This window comes from Salmo salar, chromosome ssa09 (assembly GCF_905237065.1).
Source record: "Salmo salar chromosome ssa09, Ssal_v3.1, whole genome shotgun sequence".
Lineage (NCBI taxonomy): Eukaryota > Metazoa > Chordata > Actinopteri > Salmoniformes > Salmonidae > Salmo > Salmo salar.
In genome coordinates, this window is record NC_059450.1 from 61,263,351 (window position 1) to 61,286,919 (window position 23,569).

Sequence of the window (23,569 nt, forward strand, 5' to 3'; positions counted from 1 at the left end):
TGGTGGCAGAGGAATAATGGTCTATGGCTGTTTTTAATGGTTTCGGGCTAGGCCCTTTAGTTCCGGTGAAGGGGAATCTTAACGCTACAGCATACAATGACATTCTAGATGATTCTGTGCTTCCAACTTTGTGGCATCAGTGTGGGGAAGGCGCTTTCCTGTTTCAGCATGACAATGTCCCCGTGGAAAGTCCATACAGAAATGGTTTGTTGAGATCAGTGTGGAAGAACTTGACTGGCCTGCACAGAGCCCTGACTTCAACCCCATCGAACACCTTTGGGATCATTTGGAATGCCGACTGCGAGCCAGGCCTAAACGCTCCAACATCAGTGCCCAACCTCACTAATGCTCTTGTGGCTGAATGCTGCAGGGACTTGCTTCCAATGTTCCAACATCTAGTGTAAGTCTTCCCAGAAGAGTGGAGGCTGTTATAGCAACCAAGGGGAGACCAACTCCATATTAATGCCCATGATTTTGGAATGAGATGTTCAACAAGCAGGTGTCCACATACTTTTGGTCATGTAGTGTATATCTGCATGATTTGTTTCGCCTTAGGGTATACCTGATGGATGTACCGTGCCATTTAATTACTCATTTAAATACAGGATGTACAATGACAATATGATGCAGTACACTGCAGCTATGCAGAATGTAGACCTATACTTTGTAACTATATATACAGTGGTAGGAGTTTACCTCGTCTTTCTCTATGCTTTAGCCAGCTTGGACACTCCCCAGTTCAGTTAGCATGCAGAGGCTATGCCCGGGGAGCATGACATGTCGTGGCTGTGTTGTGGTCCATTTTTAAAGATTTATAGTCAAACCGGGCCCATTTGTGAAATTGACTTTTTCCCCATGTGGCTGCTGATGAATATCGAAAAGCACAGCGACCGAGTGATTTGTTTTGCCAAGGCTGCCGCAGCCATACGCCATGGGCACACATTTTGTCGGCGGCGAGTTCCCTGCGGACGGGCATTGTGATTGTACAAAATGATCATGAGGTCTTAGAACCCCCCCCCCCATTTGATTTAATAACCCCTTTTCAATTACCGGCTATCTTTGCGCCTCTGTTACTATTCATTAGGACCAGCAGAGCTGAACCGGTCTGTGATCGATTTCCTTCATGTATTATACTTAGCGTCCCGATATCAATACAGCAGGTCTGATTTCTTGGTTGGTATGGAGATGTCCTGTAGAAAGGAGAGGGAGAGAGGACAGAGAGTGGTTGGCTATTGTTGGAGAGTCCCCTGATTGCAGTTATGATGTATGACATGACAGTGCCACAGCCAGCCAGATCCCCAGAGATGTGTTGTCATCATAATCAGGCTGATCCTAGATCATCTCTCCCTGCCACAGCCCTTAATCTCACCTACGATATGATGACATAAAAGGCTAAGCTTATTCTGGCGTCAGAAGAACCAGCCAGAGGTTTCAGTCCTGGTAATTTGACCCCACGTTCAGCCATCTTGTGTGGGTGGATGTATTTTGATGAGTGGGGTCACTGTGGTGTCTGATGCCCAAGAGGAGTCGTCCCACAGTGGGGAAGAGTGAGGATTTGCAGCCTTTGTTCTGGCCCTAATGCCATACAAGCCTGCACTAGTTTCCCGATGAGGGGAGCAGACAATAACATCCTCATGCAGGGTCATGCAAGTCATTGCCACGTCTACCTTTCTCTACCTCCCGCATTTTTCATTTTCAAGCAGGGGCAGAGAACACGTTTAATTTGATCAGGTTGGCAGGGATGGCAAACACATGACTTCATGCACACACAAGCAGAAGCAGACAGATCTTCACAAGTGTCTCTCTCACACACATGCTCGCACTCTTTCTCGCTCTCTCCCAATCGCTGTCACTGTCTGTCTCCTCCTCCCCTCTCTGCTTCTCTCTCCCTCTCTGTCTCTTACAAACACCCGCACACACCCTCTTGTTAGCTCTACCCCCTTCCAACTCATCGTGTACATCCACAGTCTCTCTCCTAGTCTGTTGAAAAATGAATTCAGTGCACCCCAATAGGAATCCATTCCAAGCTGAAATATCTGAATGGAATACATTCACATACAAAGTGTTATGTTGCTAAGGTTTTCTACCCTACGCCTCACATCACAATAACCAGTAAGTAAATAAATAACAGAATACAAATCCTCAAAACCTTGGTTCTCTAATCAACAGCAGTAGCTGGGAATAAAACAAATAAAAGGGTGGAGAAAAAGCACTAGAAAGGGAGTGAGAGCACCTCCAGCGAGTGGTCATCCTCAAGATGAGTAAGATCTTCAGTAGTTCAGATGCTCATCTACTATTATGCTTGTTTTAGGGGGGATAAAAAAAACATTCTGCCCAAATCCACCAAAGAGAGAAGTCATATTTGAGTGTGTTTCGCCTCTTGCAACGTGTCGTTTGGCATAGCAACACAGAGACACTTGAGACACTTGGCTACAGTGCGATTAACCATTCTCAAGAACTGTTACTGTATTTCTATAAACAATGTGTGAGAGATGCATGTACGTCGGTGGATTTGCAAATCCAAAACGGGATGTTGCACATGTAGGATCGGAAAATATGAAACTATGTAAAAGCAGGTTGCACTGCATTATAGATGACCCATCTGCTGTCAGCGATTTGATCCTAGAGTGCACCGTCCTGCTTCACAGACATCTAAACCATGTCAGGAAAGAAAGGCTGAATATTGACTGCTAATCAGTGCGATCATTTTTTCTAATGAGCATGGCCTTATTTCTATTACAGCATATTTGATGACAGTCATTCATTTCCCATTCACCTAGCTCAATGTAACATCGATAGGTTTAGACTACTGCATGATAGTCAAATTTTTCCTACACCCATGAGGTTACTGCAGCCTGTGAATGATCGGCCTATGAATGAAAGTTAACAACGTAGGTGAACTTGTTGAGAGAATCATTATGGCAAATGATAAGCAATGATGAAGTAGTTAGCAAGGGGAAGGGAGAGGACAGGGTAGGATAAGCAATTATTTCCCAATAATTCTAAACGAGACAAAGCAGGTCATTTTAAGAGGGAGATGGCCTAAGCAGTATCGAGGTACACAGTTTTACATGCTCACACCAATAGGGATTAAACGAGTGAGAAAAGGCTGCATTGAATGCTCTTACGTGAAATTCAGTAGTAGCTCAATCTCTGGTCGGGTTCTCAAACATCCTTTCAAAAATGTTGTAATCAAGGTGAGAGAGTGAAACATTCAATATTGCCTTGCACGCGCTTGCCTGCAACTTTGTTATTATTTTTAAATGTTTTATTTACCCTTTAACTAGGCAAATCGGTTAAGAACAAATTCTTATTTGCAATGACGGCTTACCCCGGCCAAACCTGGACGAAGCTTGGCCAATTGTGCGCCGCCCTATGGGGCTCCCAATCAAGGGCGGATTTGATACAGCCTGGATTCGAACCAGGGACAGTACTGGTGCCTCAAGCACTGAGATGCAGTGCCTTAGACCGCTGCGCCACTCGGGAGCCCATCTAGCTGATCTAGGGTGTAATCATTTGTCCAACAGTTGCAAATGAGAGTTTCTATTGGACAAATGCAGGTATGTTTATCCCCATTTCATTCTGTTTGCTTCCGTTTAAGAAAATAATTTAAGCAGAAGCGGCGGAATGAGTACACCTCTGCTCAAACGCAAACACAGTTCACTTTCATAGCAGCCACATAAAAACAGCATGATCACTTTGCTTGTTATATCATTTATTCTCGCAACTATCTACGCTCTCCTCCTTTCACTTTTTCCCTTCGCTTGTGGACTTCAGTGTCTGTTACCAGGCGAAAACAACTTTCCAAGCCAAACCTTCATATCATGACCACTTACTGCTACACACCGTTGTCATAGTCAACATACAGTTGAAGTTGGAAGTTTACATAAACTTAGGTTGGAGTCATTTAAAACTTGTTTTTTAACCACTTCACAAATTTCTTGTTAACAAACTATAGTTTGGGCAAGTCGGTTAGGACATCTACTTTGTGCATGACAGAAGTCATTTTTCCAACAATTGTTTACAGACAGATTATTTCACTTATAATTCACTGTATCACAATTCCAGTGGGTCAGAAGTTTACATACACTAAGTTGAATGTGCCTTTAACAGTTTGGAAAATTCCAGAAAATGATGTCATGGCTTTAGAAGCTTCTGATAGGCTAATTGACATCACTTGGGTCAATTGGTGTACCTGTAAATGTATTTCAAGGCCTACATTCAAACTCTGCCTCCTTTACTTGATATCATGGGAAAATCAAAAGAAATCAGCCAAGACCTCAGAAAAAAATTGCAGACCTCCACAAGTCTGGTTCATCCTTGGAAGTAATTTCCAAACGCCTGAAGGTACCACGTTCATCTGTACAACCAATAGTACGCAAGTATAAACACCATGGGACCATGCAGCCGTCACACCGCTCAGGAAGGAGACGCGTTCTGTCTCCTAGAGATGAACGTACTTTGGTGCAAAAAGTGCAAATCATTCCCAGAACAGCAGCAAAGGACCTTGTGAAGATGCTGGAGGAAACAGGTAGAAAAGTATCTATATCCACAGTAAAACGAGTCCTATATCGACATAACCTGAAAGGCCGCTCAGTAAGGAAGAAGCCACTGCTCCAAAACCGCCATGAAAAACCCACACTACGCTTTGTAACTGCACATGGGGACAAAGATTGTACTTTTTGGAGAAATGTCCTCTGTTTTGATGAAACAAAAATATAACTGTTTGGCCATAATGACCATTGTTATGTTTGGAGGAAAAAGGGGGGTGCTTGCAAGCCGAAGAACACCATCCCAACCGTGAAGCACAGGGGTGGCAGCATCATGCTGTGGGGGTGTTTTGCTGCAGGAGAGACTAGTGCACTTCACAATATAGGTGGCATCATGAGAACGGAAAAGTATGTGGATATATTGAAGCAACATTTCAAGACATCAGTCAGGAAGTTAAAGCTTCGTCGCAAACGGGTCTTCCAAATGGATAATGACCCCAAGCATACTTCCAAAGTTGTGGCAAAATGGCTTAAGGACAACAAAGTCAGGGGATTGGCAAGGCCATCACAAAGCCCTGACCTCAATCCCATTTGTGGGCAGAACTGAAAAAGTGTGTGCGAGCAAGGAGGCCTACATCCTGACTCAGTTTCACCAGCTCTGTCAGGAGGAATGGGCCAAAATTCACCCAACTTATTGTGGGAAGCTTGTGGAAGGCTACCTGAAACGTTTGACCCAAGTTAAACATTTTAAAGGCAATGCTACCAAATACTAATTATGTAAACTTCTGACCCACTGGGAATGTGATGAAATAAATAAAAGCTGAAATAAATCATTCTCTCTACAATTATTCTGACTTTTCACGTGAACAAAGTCGGGCAACAAAACCTATTACGCATTATTCAACACACAATCACAGATGCACATTTCCCCACATTTTTTTTTCTTTCCTCCCTTCTGCTCAACTCCTCAAAGTGGTAATGTAATCCCAAGTGAAGTACTGATGATTGCGTTTGAGTGGCAATGTATTCCTATGGGGAGAGAAGTCATTGCAAAATGTTAGATGTAAACACCCTGTAAACACCCTGTTTTCACTGTTAAGGGTTAATGCCACACAGTCAAGGTTAGGCTTTCACAGATTGGGAGGACCTCAGGAACGTTCCTTAAATTTCTCTTAAATTACGATAGATAAATGGCTGATTCTTTTTTCCCTGACACCGTATGTTCGTGTTCTTTGATGTGAAGCGGTCAAATTAGCGCTCTATTTTCATTTTTTACCTTTAATCCCAGAAAAATGGCCTTAACTCAAAGTGTTGAGGCCTCAATGCCATCTTGTTTCTGGGCTAACAGCCCATTAGTCCAAACCTATGCTCAGCAAGTTTTGTCTTCGAAGTCTTTTCCGTTTTGGAGAATTGGCCATGTCATGATTGGTGATGTTTTGTACTTTTGCAATAAGATTCCATTCGCCATCTGGTGGAATTTACCGGGACAGCGGAAAAATGACAAATTAGAAATTTTATAAAATGGAAACCGAATGTCCGAGTGACTTCATTCGATGACTTCCCAGAAGGTCTGGCCCCGATGCACAGCCCGCCGCCGAATTTTAGAAACATTCGCGGACGTCTAGTAAGGGACCGTACATTTGCGATATGTAGATTCTCGTTGATCATACAGCAAATGCCGAAAAGTGCCCTTCATGTATGCACGGGCTCTCCAAAAAAAATTCCGCTTGGTTTTTCTTTGGATTTTCTCCTACCATATCAATTGTGTTATAGTCTCATACATTTATTTTAACATTTCTACAAACTTAAGTGTTTTCTATCTAGAGGTCGACCGATTAATCGGAATGGCCAATTTCAATTAGGGCCGATTTCAAGTTTTCATAACAATCGGTAATCGGTATTTTTGGACACTGATTATGGGCGATTATATTGCACTCCATGAGGAGACTGCATGGCAGGCTGACTACCTGTTATGCGAGTGCAGCAAGGAGCTAAGGTAAGGTGCTAGCTAGCATTGTTTTTAATAAGACACGTTTAATCTTAACATAATCACTAGTTAACTACACATGGTTGATGATATTACAAGTTTATCTAGCTTGTCCTGCGTGGCATATAATCGATGCGGTGCCTGTTAATTTATCATTGAATCACAGCCTACTTCGCCAAACGGTGATTTAACAAGCGCATTCGTGAAAAAAGCACTGTCGTTGCACCAATGTGTACCTAACCATAAACATCAACGCCTTTCTTAAAATCAATACACAAGTATATATTTTTAAACCTACATATTTAGTTAATATTGCCTGTTTAACATGAATTTCTTTTAACTAGGGAAATTGTGTCACTTCTCTTGTGTTCTGTGCAACAGAGTCAGGGTATATGTAGCAGTTTGGGCCGTCTGGCTCATTGCAAACTGTGTGAAGACTATTTCTTCCTAACAAAGACAGCCAACTTTGCCAAACGGATATAATTTAACAAAAGCGCATTTGCGAAAAAAAGCACAATCGTGCTTAAAATCAATACACAGAAGTATTTTTTTTTTTAAACCTGCATATTTAGTTAAAAGAAATTCATGTTAGCAGGTAATATTAACTAGGGAATTTGTGTCACTTCTCTTGCGTTCATTGCACGCAGAATCAGGGTATATGCAACGGTTGGGCCGCCTGGCTCGTTGCGAACTAATTTGCCAGAATTTTACATTATTATGACATACCATTGAAAGTTGTGCAATGTAACAGCAATATTTAGACTTATGGATGCCACCCATTACATAAAATACGGAACACTTCCATATTTCACTGAAAGAAAAAACCTTTGTTTTCGAAATGATAGTTTCCGGATTTGACCATATTAATGACCTAAGGCTCGTATTTCTGTGTGTTATTATATTATAATTAAGTCTATGATTTGATAGAGCAGTCTGACTGAGCAGTGGTAGGCAGCAGCAAGCTCGTAAGCATTCATTCAAACAGCACTTTCCTGCATTTGCCAGCAGCTCTTCGCAATGCTTCAAGCATTGTGCTGTTAATGACTTCAAGCCTATCAACTCCCGAGATTAGGCTGGCAATACTAAAGTACCTATTAGAACATCCAATAGTCAAAGGTGTATATGAAATACAAATGGTATAGAGAGAAATAGTCCTATAATAACTACAACCTAAAACTTCTTACATGGGAATATTGAAGACTCATGTTAAAAGGCACCACCAGCTTTCATATGTTCTCATGTTCTGAGCAAGGAACTTAAATGTTAGCTTTTTTACATGGCATATATTGCACTTTTACTTTCTTCTCCAACACTTTGTTTTTGCATTTAAACCGAATTGAATTTATTTGAGACTAAATTGATTTTATTTATGTATTATATTAAGTTAAAATAAGTGTTCATTGTTCATTCAGTATTGTTGTAGTTGTCATTATTTATATATATATATATATATATATATATATATATATATATATATATATACGGCTGATTAATTAGTAACGGCTTTTTTTTGGTCCAACAATCGGTATCCGCGTTGAAAAATCATAATCGGTCGACCTCTATTTCTATCCAATGGTACCAATTATATGCATATCCTGGCTTCTGAGCCTGAGTAACAGGCAGTTTACTTTGGGCACGTCAGTCAGACAGGAAGTGGAGAAAAATAGACCCTAGGCTGAAGAAGTTTTAATGCAGACAGAGAAGAGCTCAACTTCTTAATCATCGCCTCAATTTTGTCCTGCACATGAATATAGTTGTGGAGAGTACCTGTAATCCTAGATTCAGATCATTCAGGCGAGGAAAAAACCTCACTCAGATAGGCCAGTCGTGACAAGTGAAAATTATGGTCAGTAAAGACAACTTTAAGCTCGTCTCTCAATAAAAAAAAAAATAAACATGTCACAATACTATGCCCCTTGGTAACGCTTTTGCAACATACAGAAGTGTGCTGGTTATATGGTCGCTTCCCATATCATTGCATAGTGCATAAAATACACGAGAGTTCAGAGGCCTTGCTTTTACAGAGTTAACCATTTTCACTGTTGTGTCCAAAATATATTTCAAGCTGTCAGGCATTCCCTTGGCAGCAAGAGCCTCTTGATGGATGCTGCAGTGTACCCAAGTGGCGTTGGGAGCAAGTGCTTGCACGCTCATTACCACTCCACTATGTCTCCCTGTTATGGCATTTGCGCCATCAGTACAGATACCAACACATCTTGACCACCAAAGTCCATTTGATGTCACAAAGCTGTCAAGTACTTTAAAAAATATCCTCTCCTGTTGTCCTGGTTTCCAGTGGTTTGCAGAAGAGGATGTCTTCCTTAATTGACCCCCCCATAAACGTAACGGACATATACCAGGAGCTGTGCCAGGCCCGCCATGTCCGACTCATCCAGCTGTAACGCATAGAATTCACTGGCTTGTATGCGAAGCAGTAATTGTTTCAAAACATCTCCTGCCATGTCACTTATGCATCGTGAAACAGTGTTGTTTGATGAAGGCATTGTCTATATATTTTTTGGGGTCCTTTTCCCCCAGCATTGTCCCACCCATATCTGCGGCAGCAGGAAGAATTAATTGTATGGGGCTTGCCTGTTCTAGCCACTCGGTAGCTCACCATATCAGACTCTTCTAGACCTCTATTATTAATGGTATCTGTTGCTTTTATACATGTCTTACTACTCGAAAGTCGTCTTAATTCTCGCTCAAACTCCCGTGGCTTATTTTTTAAATTGGCATGTTTTGTTTCTAAATGACTGCGCAAGAGTGAAGGTTTCATTGAGTTGTGAGATAGTACTTTTGCACATATAACACACTGTGGCTGTGGAAAGGCACTACTCCCAATATAAGTCAACCCCAAATTAATGTAGTTCTCATCATATATATATTAAATGGTCCAACGTCCCTGTCTGTTCGGTGCTTTCCCGGGTAAGGGGGCAGTAGCTCTTCGGCTGCATCAGATTCACAACTGTCAGTGTCCATGCTAGCTGGGCTAAAAACATGTAGAATTACTGATGCTAGCATTGGATGTGCTCGTGGAAGCAGAACAACTTGTGTCGTCGACAGATGCAGGTGTAGTACTGCTGGTAGTAGCAGTACTACCAGTAAAGCAGTTATGTGTCTAGGGACGTGGGCCTTACTTTTTTTTACCATTTATACAATTTTTGAGCAAACTGAATGAGCAGAAGCTACGTTTGGCTACATTCGGACCGTTAGTGGAATTCCCGTGAGAGTAATGGTTAATGTGATTGGATGTTAGTTATTTGACGAGGCTACCTGTATATGTAATTGTGTTGTTATTTCGCTGAACACTAGATGGTTGAATTTAATTTTTGGCATTAAAACGAGGCTGCTCAGGCAAGGAACAAAAACTCACCCAAATGTATAGCCCCGATGAAAAATATAAATGGACTGTTTGAAAATGTGAAGAAAAAAATGTGAATCACATTTTTATTTGGCGTACCCCTGACGGCAGGGTTACGCATACACCAGTTTGGGAACCCTGCTCTACCATAAGCCATTTTGGAGAATTTGGCAGTATGTCCAACCTGCTTCACAAGCGCAATGTTTATGGCGTCCTGTGGGTGAGCGGTTTGCTGATGTCAACGTTGTCAACAGAGTGCCCGGTGGTGGCATGGTATGGGCAGGTATAAGCTACGGACAACGAACACAATTAAAATGTATCGATGGCAATTTGAATGCACAGGGATACCGTGACGAGATTCAGTGACCCATTGTCATGCCATTCATCCACTATAATCACCTCATTTTTCAGCATGATAATGCACGGTTCAATGTCGCAAGAATCTGTACACAATTCCTGGAACCTGAAAATATCCCAGTTCTTCCATGGCCTGCATACCATCCAGACATGTCACCCATTGAGCATGTTTGGGATGCTCTGGATCGGAGTGTACGACAGCGTATTCCAGTTCCCACCAATATCGAACAACTTCGCATAGCCATTGAAGAGGAGTGTAACAACATTCCACAGGCCACAATCAACAGCCTGATCAGCTCTTTTGTTCAGTATAATATTAGGTTTTGGTTGAAGATCTAAAAACAATCCATGTCAAATATATTCAAAAATAGAGATAATCAGAAAGGGGGCAAATACTTTTTCACTGCACTGTATGTGATTACAGCAATTAGCATTAGCCTAATAGGCTTGTCCCAGTGTCTGCGTCAGGCCCATTATCGCTAACCAAAGGCGACAGCTGCTAATGCTACTCTCCTCCCCAACAAACCTGAGGTTGAACGCTGAACGATTTCACAGGAAATGCTCAGCTCTTTTCTTAATTTAATATCGACTCTAAATTGTGGAGCTGCCCATTGCTCCCCGCAGATACACTGTGAGCATTAGGCCCCACCGTTCGAAACCGTTCAGTGATAGCATAGCCCTTTCTCCTCAGAGAGAGGGAACTGGATGGATGGACGGGAGGGGAGGAAAGTAAAAACGAGGGGGCCGTGAAGGGCAGTTGCAGCTCAGTGGGGTTGTATTAGGGCTCAAGAGGGACAAAGCTGACCTCACAATAATCAAGATGGCGCCAGAGGGGATGGCTGCTGTCTTATCGGCTCATAACCAACCATGCTATTTTGTTAGTTTTTTTGTGTTGTTCGTAACTTATGTACATCATTTTTTTGTGTATAATACCTATAAACTGAATGTAGAAGCCTAAGTGTTATTGTTTATTAGTTTCCTCCAATCAGGGGAGGGGTGGAAGGGTTTGCAAGGAATAATAAATACATGTATTTATTATTCCTTGCAAACCCTTCCACCCCTCCCCCGATTGGAGGAAACTAATAAACAATAACACTTAGGCTTCTACATTCAGTTTATAGGTATTATACACATTTTAGAGACACAATCTATTTAACAATAGTTATTTTGTTTGTTTTTAGTCCTTTATTTCTGATGTCCATCCAGTTTGATTTCTATTTGTAACTGTGCTATTTCACAACATTTCTGAACCTATATACATTTTACAGACCCCGTATGCTTTACATTGGTTATCTTGTTATTAGTCCCACCCTTCAGCTCCATTCAACCCTTCCCATTTATCTCTTAACACCATCCATTTTGGATTTCTATTTGCCATATATTTTTCAACTGAGCTTTGATTCTTCTCAAAAATACTGAACCTTTCTATTCTCATAGCTTCTACAGATTGAAAATTAAAGAAACATTTTTGCTAAATAATTATATTATTGATTGATTGACTGACTTTTCAAATCACCCAGTATTGCTATCTGCAGCGTTAGTTCTAGGTAAATGTTGCTGCTACTGAAAAGAGCTTCTGGACATCAGAACTGCGATTACTCACCTCAGTTTTGACAGTTTTTCTTCAATGAGTCGGTACGGGGGGGATATTCTACAGACACCTGACCAGTCCCATATCCCCGTCATTCGCTGGAGAAGGAAACCGATATTTTGCAGAAAAAGATCTGGGTGCCTTCTGAGGATCAGGCGACGAGTAGCTAATCTACCTTTGCCTTCCGTCCTGCAAGCTAACGTTAAATCACTGGAAAATAAATGGGACGAACTGAACGCACATATATCCTACCAATGGGACATTAAAAACTGTAATATCTTATGTTTCACTGAGTTGTTGCTGAACGACGATATTAAGAAAATACAGCTGGCGGGTTGTACACTATTGACAGGATAGAACAGCAACATCTGGTATGACACGGGGCGGGGGCCTAGGCATATATGTAAACAACAGCTGGTGCACGATATCCAAGGAAGTCTCAAGGTTTTGCTCGCCAAAGGTACAGTATCTCATGATAAGCTGTAGACCACACTATCAACCTAGAGAGTTTTCATCTGTATTTTTCGTATCTGTCCACATACCACCACAGACCGATGCTGGCACTCAATGAGCTGTATACCGCCATAAGCAAACAGGAAAACGCTCATCCAGAGTCGGCGCTCCTAGTGGCCGTGGATTTTAATGCAGGGAGTTTCACCTAATTTCTATCAGCATGTTAAATGTGCAACCAGAGGGAAAACAATTCTAGACCACCTTTACTCCACACACAGAGACGCGTACAAAGCTCTCCCTCGGCCTCCATTTGGCAAATGCTTACAAGCAAAAATTAAAGCAGGAAGCACCATTATAAAAACATTGGTCAGATGAAACAGATGCTAAACTACAGGACTGTTTTGCTAGCACAGACTGGAATATGTTCCGGGATTCTTCCGATGGCATTGAGGAGTACACCACATCAGTCACTGGGTTTATCAATAAGTGCATCGAGAACGTCGTCCCCACAGTGACTGTACGTACATACCCCAACCAGAAGCCATGGATTACAGGCAACATTCGCACTGAGCTAAAGGGTAGGGCTGCCGCTTTCAAGGAGGGAGACTCTAACCCGGAGGCTTATAAGAAATCTCGCTATGCCCTCCGACGAATCATTAAACAGGCGAAGCGGCAATACAGGACTAAGATCGAATCGTACTACACCGGTTCTAACGCTCGTCGGATGTGACAGGGCTTGGAAACTATTACACACTACAAATGGAAGTGCAGCCGAGAGCTGCCCAGTGACATGAGGCTACCAGACGAGCTAAATAACTTATATGCTCGCTTCTAAGCAGGTAACATTGAAACATGCATGAGACCACCAGCTGTTCCAGATGACTGTGTGATCACGCTCTCCGCAGCCAATGTGAGTAAGACCTTTTAAACAGGTCAACATTCACAAGGCCGCAGGGCCAGACAGATTTCCAGGATGTGTACTGCGAGCATGCGCTGACCAACTGGCAAGTGTCTACACTGACATTTTCAACCTGTCCCTGACTGAGTCTGTAATACCAACATGTTTCAAGCAGACCACCATAGTCCCTGTGCCCAAGAACACTAAGGTAACCTGCCAAATGACTACCGACCCGTAGCACTCACTTCTGAAGCCATGAAATGCTTTGAAAGGCTGATAATGGCTCACATCAACACCATTATCCCAGAAACCCTAGACCCACTCTAATTTGCATACTGCACCAACAGATCCAAAGATGATACAATCTCTATTGCAATACACACTGCCCTTTCACACCTTGACAAAAGGAACACCTATGTGAGAATGCTGTTCATTGACTACAGCTCAGCGTTCAACACCATAGTGCCCTCAATGCTCATCACTAAGGTAAGGACCCTGGGACTAAACACTTTCCTCTGCAACTGGGTCCTAGACTTCCTGACGGGCCACTGCCAGGTGGTAATGGTAGGTAGCAACACATCCGCCACGCTGATCCTCAACACAGGGGTCCCTCAGGGGTGAGTGCTCAGTCCCCTCTTGTACTCTCTGTTCGCTCGTCACTGCAATGCCAGGCACGACTCCAACACCAAGTTTGCTGATGACACAACAGCGGTAGGCCTGATCACCAACAACAATGAGACAGCCTATAGGGAGGAGGTCAGAGACCTGGCCGTGTGGTGCCAGGACAACAACCTCTCCCTCAGCGTGATCAAGACAAAGGAGATGATTGTGGACTAAAGGAAAAGACAGACTGAGCACGCCCCCATTCTCATCGATGGAGCTGTAGTGGAGCAGGTTGAGAGCTTCAAGTTCCAAAAAACTAACATGGTCCAAGCACACCAAGACAGTCGTGAAGAGGGCACTACAAAACCTATTCCCCCTCAGGAGACTGAAAAGATTTGGCGTGGGTCCTCAGATCCTCAAAAGGTTCTACAGCTGCACCATGGGCGAGCATCTTGACGGGTTGCATCACTGCCTGGTATGGCAACTGCTCGGCCACCCCCCCCCCCCCCCCTTCTACGCTGCTGCTACTCTCTGTTATTATCTATGCATAGTTACTTTAATAACTCTCCCTACATGTACATATTACCTCGACACCAGTGCCTCTGCACGTTGACTCTGTACCGATACCCCCTGTATATAGCCCCGACATTTTATTTACTGCTGCTCTTTTAATTATTTGTTATTCTTATCTCTTACTTTTTTGTGGGTGGGTATTTTCTTAACTGCATTATTTGTTAAGGGCTTGTAAGTCAGCATTTCACTGTAAGGTCTACTACACCTGCTGTATTCGGCACATGTGACAAATAACATTTGATTTGAAGCAGTCACAGGCAGTTTATGAAATAGCATTGTGCTACATGGCTAAGGAAACACCCAGCTTCAGTGAAGGAGCCATAAAACCCCTTTAGATCGACACAGCAATTAAATTCATGCTCTGAGTATAGATACATGTGCCACTCCCCAGTTTGGTGTGTACCGTACAGTGCCAGTCAAAAGTTTGGACACACCTACTCATTCAAGGGTTTTTCTTTATTTTTTTACTATTTTCTACATTGTAGAATAATTGTCAAGACATAAACTATGAAATAACACATATGGAAACATTTAGATTCTTAATAGCCACCCTTTGCCTTGATGACAGCTTTGCACACGCTTGGCATGAGGTAGTTTCATGAGGTAGTTACCTGGAATGCATTTCAAATAACAGGTGTCTTGTTAAAAGTGAATTTGTGGAATTTCTTTCCTTCCTAATGTGTTTGAGCCAATCAGTTGTGTTGTGACAAGGTAGGGGTAATTTACAGAAGATAGCCCTATTTGGTAAAAGACCAAGTCCATATTATGCCAAGAACACCTCAAATAAGCAAAGAGAAATTACAGCACAACATTCCTTTAAGACATGCGGAATATTTCAAGAACTTTGAAAGTTTCTTCAAGTGCAGTCGCAAAAACCATCAAGAACTATGAAACTGGCTCTCATGAGGACCGCCACAGGAAAGGAAGACCCAGAGTTACCTCTGCTGCAGAGTATAAGTTCATTAGAGTTAACTGCACCTCATATTGCAGCCCAAATAAATGCTTCAGAGTTCAAGTAACAGACATATCTCAACATCAACTGTTCAGAGGAGACAGCGTGAATCAGGCCTTCAAGGTCGATTTGCTCCAAAGAAACCACTACTAAAGGACTCCAATAAGAACACGAGCAATGGACAGTAGACTGGTGGAAATGTGTTCTTTGGTCTGGAGTCCAAATTTGAGATTTTTGGTTCCAACTGCTCTGTCTTTGTGAGACGCAGAGAAGGTGAACGGATGCTCTCTGCATGTGTGGTTGCCACCGTGAAGCATGAAAGAAGGCACAATTCCAGGCACACTTAACCAGCATGGCTTCCACCGCATTCTGCAGTGATACGCCATCCCATCTGGTTTGCGCTTAGTGGGATTAGCATTTGTTTTCTTCAACAGGACAATGACCCAACATACATCCAGGCTGTGTAATGGCTATTTGACCGAGGAGAGGGATAGAGTGCTGCATCAGATGACCTGGCCTCCACAATCAGCCGACCTCAAGTGAGATGTTATGGGATGAGTTGGACCGCAGAATGATGGAAAAGTAGCCAACAAGTGCTCAGCATATGTCGGAACTCCTTCAAGACTGTTTGAAATGCATTCCAGGTGAAGCTGGATGAGCGAATGCCAAGAGTGTGCAAAGCTGTCATCAAGGCAAAGGGTGGCTACTTTGAAGGTTTTAAAATATAAATATATATTTTGATTTGTTACACTTTTTTTTAATACTACACTCCATATGTGTTATTTCATAGTTTTGATGTCTTTACTATTATTCTACAATGTAGAAAATTTTAAAAATAAAGAAGAACCCTTTTAATGATTAGGTGTCTCTAAACTTTTGACTTGTATATGCATTAAGTGCTCACTTTCATTGCACGGCAACTTTGTCTCGTCTCCAATGGCAATGTGAATTCATGGGACTACACACATTGAGCCAAAGCTCTCTCTTTCTTTCTGTCTCTCTCGCTCTTTCTTTCTCTCTGGCCTTTTTCCAGGTATGATTTTGTGGAGATCGAGGAGCCGTCTGAGGACACCATCCTGGGCCGCTGGTGCGGGTCCCAGGTACCTGCCAGCCACATGTCCAAAGGCGGTCAGATCCGGGTGAGATTCATATCTGATGAGTACTTCCCCTCCGAGCCTGGCTTCAGCATTCGCTACTCCCTGCTCCCCATGGTAAGCCATAAGCCATCTTTCCTCTGAGCACATAAACAGCACACGCTCCCTTACATAATTACTTATTATGTAACGGCCACTGCTATTCTGTATGTTTAAACCTCTCTCGACGTGTTTGTTTTGTCCTGAGTTCATAGCTAAGTGCTGTTGTAATAGAAATTGTGACCTGTGTTGCCGTTTGATGCACCTGTGTGATTGTCTAGCTCTGGCACTGCTGTCGATCCAATCAGACAAGGTTTCAAAAAGAGGTGGTTGGTGGTGGAGTGTTAATGGTGTTGGTTGAGATTGAGCTCGGCCCAGATGGCGTCTAGACTCTCAGACACAGCATGGCCTGCTGACCCTGGTTGGATTCAATCCATGTCTTATTACCCTCCTCCGACTGGATAGAAAAATGGATTAAGAGCGGCTCTTTTTCGCTGTTTCTTCCATCCTTCCTTTCTCGGTTCAGTCAGGCTCTATTGGCAGGATGTGTGGCAATAATCCCAATTTAGTTCATGAAAGATGAAAGATCACAACTTTGGATCACATTGCTTTCACTGTCTGTTTACATCCTATGCCTCGCATCCTATTAGTCTCTCCTATTTCTCTTTTTTTACTCTCTCCCCCACTTCTCCCCATCCTCCCCCCTCCCCTCATTCTTTCTCTCCATGTCCTCATCTCAGACCACATATATAGAGCCCCCTTCATACCCACACCTTTCACTTACAAATGCCCAGAGATAAACTGAAGTGAAGGCTGCTGTTTTAATCTGTCATGTTGCAGTTGTGTGCGCCTCACTCTTAGTAAACAGCTCTTCCCTTCATTAATCTGCAATGGCCTGCAGCGCAGTGAAATCATTTCTGTTCCTGACAAGCACTAATGGCAAAAGGAAGTCAGCAATGGTGCTTTTTTTTGTCTTTGACCTTTTTATTTTTTTTCAGAGGAAGAGGCAGGATTTGGTTTATAATTACCACATTCTTTCAATTGGTTTTATTGACTCTGTTCCCTTTGGTAGATGAGCTGACATTTCTTGAAAGAAAGCGACCCGGCTCTACTTATATTACTGGTTTCTGACACCGCCCCAGTTAGAGGGGAATAAAGCAGCCTAGAGTTAAAACACACAGAAACACATGGAAACCATGTGTTTGATGTATTTGATACCATTCCACCGATTTTTAAGCTGTCACCATCCTCCTGTGGAGTGAGTCCAGTTGTTGATGGGCAGAGACAAATATGTTGCTCTCTGCCACTGCTTGAGGGAGACTGCAAGTATTGTGTGTTCTGCAGAGTCAAGAGGATGGGCAGATGTCTAGCCCCCTAAAAAAGCCGACATTGTATATCCCTTTGAGCATGCTGTATCAATACACCCGGTCACTACAAAGATACAGGTGTCCTTACTTACTCAGTTGCTGGAGAGGAAGGAAACCACTCAGAGATTTCACCATGAGCCCAGTGATGACTTTAAAATAGTTACCGTAATTTCCGGACTATTAAGCACACCTGAATATAAGCCGCACCCACTAAATTAAAAAATATATATATTATTTTGAACATAAGCCGCACATGTCTATAAGCCGCACGTGCCTACCGGTACATTGAAACAAATGAACTTTACATAGGCTTTAACGAAACACGGCTTGTAACAAAAATAAATAGGCTTTAACGAAACACGGCTTGTAACAAAAATAAATAGGCTTTAACGAAACACGGCTTGTAACAAAAAATACAAAATTTGCAGTAAGCTTTAGTTGTCTTTTTGCACTGAGTCAATTCCTCACGCTGCTGTTTCCAACGACTCATTAAGACCAAGCTCCCGTGCAGCAGCTCTATTTCCTTTTCCAACAGCCAGATCAATCGCCTTCAACTTGAAAGCTGCATCATATGCATTTCTCCGTGTCTTTGCCATGAGGGTGACAAAATGACTACCGTAATCAGAATGATGGGAAGTTTGAGAGCGCTCGATTTAATCTAAACAGTAAACAAAAAAGTTGTTTGACCTTAACCCGTTCGGCAATTTCATTGGTCTAATGAAAGCTTCATGCCGGCAAAAAAACTGAGCCCGTCACAGAATGTGTTTTTTTGGAAACAAAAATTGAAAGCTGGAAAAATCCATATATTAGCCGCGTCATTGTTTAAGCTGCGAGGTTCAAAGCCTGGGGAAAAAAGTTGCAGCTTATAGTCCGGAATTTACGGTAGTTTAAATTACTTTGATAGGAGAAAACTGTGGATGGATCAACAGCATTGTAGTTACTCCAAAATACTAACCTAATACCTCGTGCATGTGTGGCCAACTAAATATAAACAGTCTGAGTATCCCCAGAGATGTATACAGTGCCTTCAGAAAGTATTCATACCCCTTGACTTATTCCACATTTTGTTGTTACAGCATGAATTCAAAATGGATGAAATGTTTATTTTTTCGCACCCATCTACACACAATATCCCATAATACCAAAGTGAAAACATGATTTTAGATTTTTTTTGCACATCTCATTTACATAAGTACAGTATTGACACCCCTAAGTCAATAGTTTGTAAAAGCATCTTTGGAAGCGACTACAGCTGTGAGTCTTTTTGGGTAAGTCTCTAAGAGCTTTCCACACCTGGATTGTGCAACATTTGCCAAACATTTGCCCATTAAGCTCTGTAAAATTGGTTGTTGATCATTGCTCGACAACAATTTTCAGGTCTTGCTGTAGATTTATGTTAAAACTAACTCAACCACTCAGGAATATTCACTGTCTTCTTGGTAAGCAACTCCAGTGTAGATTTAGACCGTGTGTTTTAGGTTATTGTCCTGAAAGTGTCTGGAGAGTGGTACTCAGTAATGTGTTGTATTGGATTTGCCCCAAACATAACACTTTGTATTCAGGACAACAAGTTAATTGCTTTGCCACATTTTTTGAAGTATAACTTAAGTGCCTTGTTGCAAACAGGATGCATGTTTTGGAATATTTGATATTTGAACTCCCAGACAGTCTCATATATATATATATATATATATATATATATATATATATATATATATATATATATATATATATATACTGCTCAAAAAATAAAGGGAACACTTAAACAACACAATGTATCTCCAAGTCAATCACACTTCTGTGAAATCAAACTGTCCACTTAGGAAGCAACACTGATTGACAATACATTTCACATGCTGTTGTGCAAATGGAATAGACAACAGGTGGAAATTATAGGCAATTAGCAAGACACCCCCAATAAAGGAGTGGTTCTGCAGGTGGGGACCACAGACAACTTCTCAGTTCCTATGCTTCCTGGCTGATGCTTTGGTCACTTTTGAATGCTGGCGGTGCTTTCACTCTAGTGGTAGCATGAGACGGAGTCTACAACCCACACAAGTGTCTCAGGTAGTGCAGCTCATCCAGGATGGCAAATGAATGCGAGCTGTGGTAAGAAGGTTTGCTGTGTCTGTCAGCGTAGTGTCCAGAGCATGGAGGCGCTACCAGGAGACAGGCCAGTACATCAGGAGACGTGGAGGAGGCCGTAGGAGGGCAACAACCCAGCAGCAGCACCGCTACCTCCGCCTTTGTGCAAGGAGGAGCAGGAGGAGCACTGCCAGAGACCTGCAAAATGACCTCCAGCAGGCCACAAATGTGCATGTGTCTGCTCAAACGGTCAGAAACAGACTCGATCAGGGTGGTATGAGGGCCCGACGTCCACAGGTGGGGGTTGTGCTTACAGCCCAACACCGTGCAGGACGTTTGGCAGACGTGACAGTCTAGAGATGCCGTGGAGAATGTTCTGCTGCCTGCAACATCCTCCAGCATGACCGGTTTGGCGGTGGGTCAGTCATGGTGTGGGGTGGCATTTCTTTGGGGGGCCGCACAGCCCTCCATGTGCTCGCCAGAGGTAGCCTGACTGCCATTAGGTACCGAGATGAGATCCTCAGACCCCTTGTGAGACCATATGCTGGTGCGGTTGGCCCTGGGTTCCTCCTAATGCAAGACAATGCTAGACCTCATGTGGCTGGAGTGTGTCAGCAGTTCCTGCAAGAGGAAGGCATTGATGCTATGGACTGGCCCGCCCGTTCCCCAGACCTGAATCCAATTGAGCACATCTGGGACATCATGTCTCGCTCCATCCACCAACGCCACGCTGCACCAGACTGTCCAGGAGTTGGCGGATGCTTTAGTCCAGGTCTGGGAGGAGATCCCTCAGGAGACCATCCGCCACCTCATCAGGAGCATGCCCAGGCATTGTAGGGAGGTCATACAGGCACGTGGAGGCCACACACACACTACTGAGCCTCATTTTGACTTGTTTTAAGGACATTACATCAAAGTTGGATCAGCCTGTAGTGTGGTTTTCCACTTTAATTTTGAGTGTGACTCCAAATCCAGACCTCCATGGGTTGATAAATTGGATTTCCATTGATTATTTTTGTGTGATTTTGTTGTCAGCACATTCAACTATGTAAAGAAAAAAGTATTAAGATTATTTCATTCATTCAAATCTAGGATGTGTTATTTTAGTGTTCCCTTTATTTTTTTGAGCAGTGTATATATATATATATATCTTATTACGGTGACCACGGTCATTTGGCTGGATAATTACCGTCATCCAAAATTCCATGACCGTCACAGCCCTCAGAGTTCCAAACCTCTCTGCCAATTACAGCTAGTTTCCCGTTTTCCCCTCCCCACTCAGACCACTCCCAGACAGTTCTTGCAAAATGATTGCTTGAGAAATAGTTTTTAGCTAAAAGACTGTTATTTTTTTGTAAAACTATTACAGTAATGTGCTTAATTGTTACTCAGAAATTATTTGATATTGATATAAAAATGTCTGCATTGGGCCTTCAACGTGAACCATTCCACTTTCGTCACCCAAAATTCAATCAAATACTTTCATACCATAAAGGTGATGTAATGTGAGTCCATATTCTACACCGTATATTGTGTACATCCAGCTATATTCATTAGATTAAATCTGCAGTCCTCAATGCTAAATTGAAGGAGTCCACCCACACATACATACTGTATACAGGCCTGACCTGACCTTAATTCTAAGAGCATTTCATACAACTTGCCCTAAACATTTATAATAATTAAAATTAAATTGGTGGTTTAGTACTTGGAACCCACATTTCTACAATAGGAGACCATACAGAGGAAGCAGTTTCTGTTCATTACACTTTAATGACATCTGTCAAGTCCAATAGCATGCCCATGTGAATGTGACTACAACTGATGTCACTAGCTTCAGCCATGTTCCAGTTTAAAGATTATCCATTAGGATTGTTCAATGATCCAAAGTGTCATTAGATTCAAACTTTTCACAGTAGAATTTCCAAAGTCCTGCAGATATAGACTAAAACATCCAATCCAGTGAATTTGAGACCACTTGCTAGCCATGCTCCCTTCCTTGACCAAGACTGTTGTTAGTCAAAATATTTTTCCTATCACTACCTTGGAGAACATTTATGATCCACCATATCATAAATCTCACAAAGTCTTTTTTGAGTGGACCTTTGATACTGCCAATTTTTTATCAATGAAAAACATCTGTGGCATTGACAACTGGCTGGGTGCTGCAGTGCTTCCACTCCAATATCCCATCTCAATTTACACATCAATGAATACTGGAAAGTAATTTATGAAGCATATCCTCTGGAAATGATTTAATAGCTATGTTTCTCTTTGATGTGTGATACCCTGCTCAGAACTTTATTTATTTCCCTGAGTTGTTCACTAAAGCACTTGTGCATGCCCGGACCTTTCAATCTCTGCTAAATGAGTTTCATTGTCTCCCTCTGTAAGAAAGGCAGTGTTTGTCTTTCTCTGCTCATGCAAAAAAGCAACAGAAGCCTGGTTTGGTGTTTTATATACACTGACTGCACAAAACATGAGGAACACCTTCCTAATATTGAGTTGCACCCCTTTTTGCCCTCAGAACAGCCTCAATTCGTTGGGGCATGGACTACAAGGCGTCAAGCGTTCCACAGGCATGCTGGCCCATGTTGACGCCCATGCTTCCCACAGTTGTTTCAAGTTGGCTGGTGTCCTTTAGGTGGTGGAAACTTCTTGAGACACACGGGAAACTGTTGAGCATGAAAAACTCAGCAGCATTGCAGTTCTTGACACACTTAAATTGGATAATATAATGGTGCCGGAGGTGATGGCTACCGTTATACGGGCTCCTAACCAACTGTTCAATTTTGTTTAGTTTTTTGCATTGTTTGTAACTTATTTTGTACATAAAGTTGCTGCTACCGTCTCTTTTGACTGTCAAGAGCTTCTGGGCATCAGAACAGCGATTACTCGCCTCGATCTGGACAAAGATTTTTTTTTCCAACGCGAAGGATATACTGCTTCCCTGAGACCAGGGCCACATCCCTGTCATTCGCATGAAGAAAAAACGGCGATACAGGGGGCCAAGGTCGGGTTGCCTTGTGAGGATTCGTAGGCAAGTGAGTAAATCACCACTACCATCGGTTCTATTGGCCAATGTGCATTCACTGGAAAACAAACTGGATGATCTACGGTCGAGACTATCCTACCAACAGGACATTAAAAACTGTAATATCTTAAGTTTCACTATGTTGTGGCTGAATGACGACACGGATAATATAGAGCTGGCTGGTTTTTCTGTGCATCGGCAGGACAGCGCAGCTACGTTTAGTAAGACGAGGGGCAAGGGTGTGTGTCTGTTTGTCAATAAAAGCTGGTGCGCGATGTCTAATATTAAAGAAGTCTAGAGGTATTGCTCGCCTGAGGTAGATTACCTCATGATAACCTTTAGACCACACTATCTACCAAAAGTGTTCTCATCTATATTATTCGTAGCCGTCTATTTACCACCACAAACCGATGCTGGCGCTACGACCGCACTCAACAAGCTCTATAAGGCCATAAGCAAACAAGAAAATGCTCGTCCAGAAGCGGTGCAATTAGTGGCCGGGGACTTCAATGCAGGCAAACTTAAATCCATTTTACCTCATTTCTACCAGCATGTCACGTGCAACCAGAGAGGGGAAAAAACTGTAGACCACCTTTACTCCACACAGAGAAAATCTGACCATAATTATATCCTCCTGATTCCTGCTTACAAGCAAAAACTAAAGCAGGAAGTACCAGTGACT

The 23,569-nt window shown here is 42.6% G+C and overlaps 1 protein-coding gene across 2 annotated transcripts in view; it reads left to right on the plus strand.

Annotated features, from left to right (window-relative positions):
- pdgfc (platelet derived growth factor c) overlaps positions 1-23,569 on the plus strand; it is a 153,631-nt gene that overhangs the window by 110,604 nt on the left and 19,458 nt on the right. For both annotated transcript variants that reach the window (XM_045723874.1, XM_014211934.2), the window contains exon 3: positions 16,302-16,479. In XM_045723874.1, the coding sequence (XP_045579830.1) occupies positions 16,302-16,479 (178 nt within the window). The remainder of the gene's footprint in view (positions 1-16,301; positions 16,480-23,569) is intronic.